General features: G+C 57.0%; 1 protein-coding gene across 3 annotated transcripts in view; it reads right to left on the bottom strand.

Moving 5' to 3' along the window:
• Positions 1-5,327: 5,327 nt before the first annotated feature.
• The window catches only part of Thbs2 (thrombospondin 2), a 32,081-nt gene continuing 29,986 nt past the window's right edge, over positions 5,328-7,422 (bottom strand). For all 3 annotated transcript variants that reach the window (XM_048805782.1, XM_015498589.2, XM_048805783.1), the window contains one exon: positions 5,328-7,304. In XM_048805782.1, coding sequence (XP_048661739.1) covers positions 7,297-7,304 — 8 coding nt within the window. In that variant the 3' untranslated portion in view covers positions 5,328-7,296. The remainder of the gene's footprint in view (positions 7,305-7,422) is intronic.

Raw genomic sequence — 7,422 nt, 5'->3', positions numbered from 1 at the left:
TCAGCAACATGTGGACTGGGGGACTGTGTCCCACATGGGACACTGGGGACACATCGATCCATGGCAGGCCCATGCAAAAAGAAGCACTGGGCAAGCAGCCCTCCCCTCGGTGCAGACTGCCCCCTAGGCCTGTCACAGGGAGGCCGGGAGCTGGGGGAGGGGAGGAAAGACTCCATGCACAGCTGGACACGGGGCAGGGATCACCAGGGCCCCACACCCAGGAGCTGCCAAGTCCCACTTGCCTCTGCAGAAGGCCTGGAGCAAGTTCCCCTAGAGTTAATCAGGTCTGTGTGACACACACCCCTTCTGTCCTTGGCTAGGAAGGCTGTCAGCACCAAGGGGTGGAACGGAGCCCGACCAAGGGACAGTGTCTGAAATTGCAGCTTTTGACAGGAGACACTGTGCCTTGGTGGCATTACAATTCTTGCAGCCTGAAGTCACTTTCTGTCCCTTATGCTGGGGCTCAACATTCCTCAACAGACAATGCAGAGCCTCTTTGGGGTCCTTTTCTGAAACAGACTGCCCTGTTCCGGGGAATCTCGATGCCATGTGCAATGCAGGTGGGAACTCCAAGGGAGAGGCTCCTGGAGGCCCCTCTGTGACAGGTGTGGCGGGGAGGAGCCCAGCTCTGTGGTGTGCAGTGGTGGACGGACAGCTCCGAGACCAGAGACTGCCGTCCCCCTCCACACCCACACACCAATGCTGTGAGTGGTCACTCACGGCTCTTGTTGGAACCCAGGACACAGTGTGTGGACTCGCACCGTGTCACCCAGGACAAATCGAAGTTCTTTCCCTTTGCAGGAAAACCTGCAGAGGGGCGATGGGAGGGGTGCTCCGCAACCTGTGCTGCTTCCATGGCCTCTCTGACCCGAGCCTCCGGGCCTGGGCCGCCCATCACCCTGACAGTTCCCACCTCTAATGGTGGGGTCCCCCACATTTCCTGCCTCATGTTTTCCTTCACTTTGTTCAGCTTACAGGTCGATGTAGCCCGGATTTCAGGGCCATTCCAGCACCGAGTGGGGGGAGCTGACAGGTGAGCGCCCACCCTCAGCTCCGTCTTTGGAGGAACCCAGCTGCAATGGTCACTGCAGTGGCAGTCTCTCAGGGATGTGCACTAGGCTGCCTCTCCCTTTCAGCTCCTTGGCCCTGCATCCTGGGCACCTCCAGAGTCAACGGGGTCACCCAAGCCAGGGCCTTCTCCGCTGTAGTCATACGGAACCTTGGTCATCGGGTCCCCAGAGAGCGACCCAGCTGGGTGTCGGCACTGTGAAGCCCTCCCCAGCCCGGGTCCTCGCCTCCTGCTGTGGCCTCAGCCCACAGCGCACTCTCCTTCCCACCCACACAGTGACCCACAGGGAGCCCGGCCGAGCTCTCCAGGAGGCCTTCCTTTGCAAGGTCACACCCAGGGCACTGATTAAGATCTGTGTGTTCTTGAACTCTGCAGCATCCCATTCAGAGATTCCTGCACCGGGAGGTGACCCTTTGCAATGCTGACCTCATCCATCCCCACCCAGGCCTCCGCGTCCCGCCTACGTCCTGCTCAGAGGCTTCCCACAGCTGGCCAGGCAGACTCACAGACCGTCCCTGGGGCTGGCCACAGCAGGAGCTGGACGATGCCTGGTCACGGGGCGGAGGGCCACGTGCCTCCAGCCCCAGGGCATGGAGATGAACCACGTTGTCCCTTCCAACTGCCCTGTCCTCTGCCCAGGTCTATTCTCACCAAACCTAATGGGAGTTCCTACTTTAAAGAGGTGATTACAAGAGGCTCCTTGACAACCCCACCCATTAGGGGCAGCACCACCCACAGCACCCATAGTCGCACATCACCACCCACAGCACCATAGTCACACGTCACCACCATCAGCACCACAGTCGCACATCACCACCCACAGCACCCATAGAGGCACATCACCACCCACAGCACCATAGTCGCACTTCACCACCCACAGCACCATAGTCGCACGTCACCACCCACAGCACCATAGTCGCACATCACCACCCACAGCACCACAGTCTCACATCACCACCCACAGCACCATAGTGGCACATCACCACCCACAGCACCCATAGACACACATCACCACCCACAGCACCATAGTTGCACGTCTGTGCAGCTGAGTTTCCCAGGAGACAGGAACTCCGCGCTCCTCCTCCTGGCGTGTCCCTGAACTTTGAAGACTGACCCAGGTGTCGTGAGCTTGAGCTCACCACCCTCCTCACAAGCTGGCACACTCATGGTGCATGCTCACAAGTGCGTGTGCATCCTGTGCGCACACACAACCTGCAGCCAGCCCTGCATCTCGGCCTGGGTGGGATCTCGGGCCTGGACTCCGGCCTGCAGCCTCGCTACGGCCAGGGGACTCCTGTTCAGCGTGTGTCAGCACAAGACCCTCTGTTCAAGTGGCCTGTCCCTCAGTGGACTTGGTGGCTTTTCCCCATGGCAGTGACAGGGCTAAGTGAGCATCCTTCAAGGCTCTCTGGGGTCAGCACCCCAGAGACAAGCCTCCTTTCACACTACAGGCCGCTTTGGGGACACAGCACAGGGTGGACCTCCAGGCCACCTCTCATGACCTGTGTGTGTTGACCAATGGCAATATGGTGCTGGCTGGCAGTGGACCCCAAAGCACTGGCCTCACAGTTTGGGCACGGGTGCTCTTCTAGGGGCCTCCCCTCCTGGCAGAGATGTCCCCACCTGCCTTGGCAGCATTGTGGAGCACCGTGGACCAGCCCAGAGGGCACCGCCACGCTGTCGGGTTATCAGATGAAGTCGAGCCACGCTCTGGTGGTGTGAGACCCACTGGCCTTTAGACACACCAGGGTCCCAGGAGAGTGAGGCGCCCTCTCTCCACAGGCCTTGCCCATCCTTCTGATCAGCCACAGAGCCCTAGCTCGCCTCCCGGCACGGAGGAAAGTGAGGGAGACCCAGACCAAGCTGTCCACGGGCCTGCAAAGCAGAGCCAGGCCCAGGCAGCAGCACTGCGAACCGCAACAGGCGGCCGTCTGTTAACGCCCCTCATTTCCTGTCAAGGAAAGGCATGATTATTCTGGCAGAAAAGAGCAGATTCCCAAAGCCAAACCAGAGAAGAAATGGAATTCCTCAGAAAAAATTCCAGATGACCCTCAGCTGCTGTCCAGCACCCTGTCCAGGGTACAGACTCCTTGACACTGATGGATGAGGCACAGTGCTTGGTGCCCCACAGGTCCAGAGCGTGGCACGGCCAGCCGTGAGGGCTGTGGCTGTGTCCTCAGCCTCAGCCTCCCGGGCGAGCACTCAGGGAATCACCCAGACGCAGTCTCGAAACGCCACCTGTGCCTGGTGTCCTTCCTGGGGTGGGCACGTCCACACCGAGGCACGCCCGTGTGCAGGCCTAGGCTCACATGAGCCTGCTCACACAGGCACACACGCTTGCCTGCCACACACGTGTGACAGCTGCGTCCCGTGGTGTCTCCAGAGCATTCTCGAGACGCAGTAGCTCCTTCGGAGGGAAGGTCACAGCGCCTTGGGGAAACAAGGACAGCTTCCCTCCAGAAATCCAGCAGACGCTCAGTGTGCCCTCTGTGCTGCAGGGCCAGCGCCTCTGGTCACACTCACGGTGTTCCGGGCAGCCGGGGCTCCCAGGACCCCAGAGAGCGCCCCGTGGACCTCTGCTGGAGCTGCCTGGCTCCCTTCCCTTGGCCCCCAGCCTTTCAGCCCCCCCCCCCAGCTTGTTCTTCCTTCTGTTTCAAGTGGGAGAAGTCCTGCGTGCTCCTCAGTCAGGGGAGGAAAGGGTGTTTGCAGACGGAAAAATAAACCCACTGAATGAAGAAAGGAGTTTACCTAAACAACTTGAGAGCAAGCAAGTGGCTCTAAGGTGAAATGGGAGTGTTTTATTGTTCTTCTCTCCCCTCCCCCATTGTCCCCTAGGATCAATTTCACAGTGTGGCTTCCCTGCAGCCACAGGTCCTTTCTGCAGAGTGACCACAGAAGACAGCCCTCCTTGCAGAGTGTGGGCTGCACTCCCAGAGCCGCGGCGGGTGTGAAACGAGGGCCCAGGGCAGAGCGGCAGGGACCCTCTGGGTCCTGCAGGACCAGCACTCACCACGCAGAGTTCTCACCTCTGTCCATGTGGTACTCAGTCCAAACCCCACCCCTGTGGTGTCCCCTGGCTAAGGCACCAGTGTCCAGGCACATGGAGAGTGTGTCTTGCTGGAAGCCAACTCCTCGAAACATCACCTTGCATGAGCGTTGGCGTGTCGGGGAGACGGGCGCTGCATGGTGAGCGCGTCGGGCATTGCAAATGCCCCAAGCCTTACGGCAAAGGCAGCCTGGGAGTGACAGGGTCCCACTATGGCTGCCAGAAAGGGCAGGTCTTTGAGGTGACCAGGCAGGCCAGGCTGCCAAGGGCTCTGCGTGGACTCTATGGGAACCCTGGAAATGCTCATTGGCCACAGACCGCAGGCCACTCCACAGACCGCCGAGCCGCGGCAGCAGCAGAGACGGCAGCTGTGTCCCTCCTGGGAAGCTCTGGCTTCCAGGGACACCTCATCCTGGGAGGACAGACACTGAGCATTCGCCCTGAGCCTGGGCTCCGAGGTCCCGGGGCTGTGGAAGAGAGGTGGTCAGAGCCCGGTGTGTGCACACGTGGGAACGCACTGTGTGGGCGAGATCCCAGCTCCGGGCCTCGCCAAGCACGCGCGGACACTTTTTGTTTCTTAGGTAAGATGTGCATTCAGCTTCCTTCCAGGACTCCCCAGTCCAGCCCCCATCACTCCCTTCGTTGCTCTGTTCCTAGGCTTCCCAGTCTCCTGCACTCACACGGAGGCCAGAGGCTGGCCTCCAAGTTCTGCACCCACATCCACCGCCCACAACCGGGGTGCAGGCCAGCACTCAGGCCTGGTCCTGCTGCCGAGGGCCCCTCCCACAGCCCCAGCTCGCTCTGCCGGACGCACTCCACTGCCTGCAGTCAAAGTTCTCATGCTGTCTGCTTGCTCTCTGTCCCTCCTTGATGGACTCCACCAGGGCACCCAGAAACCCCAGACCAGCCTGCGTTAGTGAGAGGGCCCCGGAAGCACAACAGTCTCCTATCCCCCTTAGACCTTGGGCAGAGCTGGGGCTGGTGTCCTGCACAGCACGGGCCCTTAGGGGGTAGGTCCTGTTACCTAGAGCTGCAGGGCCCTCCACTGGGACCATGAGCTGCCCTTCAACCTGAGTGTCACGGGCCCCTGTCACCCAGTGACATCTGTCACTTTATGGGAGACAAAAACCTCAGTGCTCCTTATTGGGGATTTTCTCCCTTCCCCCCAGCAGAAACCCTGCTAATTCTTTTTAAAAAAGGGAGAGAGATTCATTTATAGAAAACCTTCTTTATAATTTATTTCCTGTTGTTGATCTTTGAAGTATAAAAATGAGGCTCTAACTAAATGCAGGGTTTCAGTGGTGAAATTTTGATCATGTGAACAAATAAATAAATATTTACAATCTTTGCAAAACAAATATTTTCATTAACCTATATGAGAAGCTTGTTTTTTAAAAAAGACATAAATAATTTACAAATCATATAGTACATTCTGGGTGTTCACATCCTCATCCCGCACCCTCTCGCCACCTGCCAGCCCCCAGAAGCCTGCACACACTCTGCTCAGCATCACATTTAATGAAGTGCCCCAGCCCTCGAGGTTCTGGGAACTTAGGTCCACACAAGCGGAAGTACAGCAGACAGAGCTGTCACCTTGGAGTAAGCAACGACATACCGCATCAACGTGAAGTGTGTTAGTGGAGACAGAGTGGGTTCCCCCATTAGACACAGACAAGCAACCACATGGACAGACGGGAGGCCCTGCCCCGTGCCAGCCAGCCAGAGAGCTCTCCACGCACCCTGGGGAGGAGCGGGCATGGCCAGTTCGTGCAGAGACCCTGCAGCTCAAAGCAAGGACGAAGCAGACATGTCCATTACTGTGTGGCAGATGGCTGCGTGTGTCTGGCAAGACCCCCTGCTGAATTTTCTTCAGCATCCAAATTAAAAAGTTAAATGTACAGCAGGTAGGTAACAGCAAAAAATGTTGAATTGAAAGTCACTGGTAGCAGTATATCCTAAGGTCCCCTTACCAGTTACTACGCAAGCTACCTGTTAACCCCGTGCCTTTCACATGGTGCCTTAACATGGCGCAGTAATAGTATAAAGCCTCAAATTTAGACAGCAGGTATTTGGCTGTAACTGTCCTTATATTATTATGTCCTTGTTACGTGTTTATTTCTTGAAATCATGCTACATACATGTTATTCGGAATGTTTGAAATAAGTTATTGGCAGCTGGAGTGCATTCTTTATTCACTTAATAAATATTAGCCAAACACTTACAGCTGAACCCTTAATGCAATGGGTTCCCAGAATTAGGTAAAAGCGACTTTCCCAGTTTCCAAAACCTAGAACATGAATCGGGCACCACGTGCACTGGCTGGCTTGCCAGCTTGTCTCTTCCCCAGGAGCAGAGACCAGGCAGAGCCAAGCAGCAGCCCTGTGCAGACAGCAGCCCCATGACGCTGGCCAGGACACTCACCACACTGCCGCAGGACCAGCGGCTAAGCAGAGGCACTTGCTCTGCTGAACTTCCACCCCAGGGAGACTCTACCAGGCCCCAGACAGAGCCAGGGGAGGCCCACTGATCAGAGGCAGTCCTTCTTGGTGTCCCACCAAGTGTGAGGTTGTCCACTGTGGGCTGGCGGGTACCTGTCAGCTTTTGGAGCAGTTTTCCATAGGTGCTCGGCACCTTGCATCACTCGATGCTGGCCACAGCTGTGTGACAAGCATCTGCTAATCTCTGCCTCATGGGACTGCCCGCACACCTACCTGACCCTCCTGATGGACCTCAGGGTTTGGTGTGTCGGTGGATAGCACTAACCCAAGAAACGTCAGCACTGGGCGTGGTGGAGCAGGACTTTTCATGCTTAATTTATGTTAACGACCTGTGCACAGTAACCCTTCAGCTCCATGTGCACATAAATACAGTAAGTACGTTGCCAACGTAAACGCCATTCTTAACAAACAAGAAAAGGCAATGAGTCTGCTCAAGCTCCACTCTGCGGAGTCCCAACGGTCCTGCCGCTCCCCTGCACCGGGTCAGATGTTCGGCTCTGGGTTCCCTCAACGTTTGCCCTCTGGAGGCACGTGGACTTGGGGTCGATGCACAAGGTGAAGAACCAGCCAGTTAGGGTCGGAGAACAGGAAGTGCCGCTAAAGAGAGAGAAGCTGCAGGTGTCAAGATGGGCCGAGGTGTCTGGGGAACAGCATTCGCATGTGGCTGGGAGTGGCCGTCTCGCCTAGCCATCTGAAAGAAAGCAAGAAGCAGAGTTAGGGTGACTGGGCTGGGAGGCGTTCTATTCCATTTTACCTACACCTCATATATTATTAATTTTAAAATGACATCAGTAGGATGGGTGGATGGG

Source organism: Marmota marmota, unplaced genomic scaffold (genome assembly GCF_001458135.2).
Source record: "Marmota marmota marmota unplaced genomic scaffold, marMar, whole genome shotgun sequence".
Classification (NCBI taxonomy): domain Eukaryota; kingdom Metazoa; phylum Chordata; class Mammalia; order Rodentia; family Sciuridae; genus Marmota; species Marmota marmota.
Note: the sequence above shows the minus strand (reverse complement) of the source record. Positions and strands in the feature narration are given on the sequence as shown.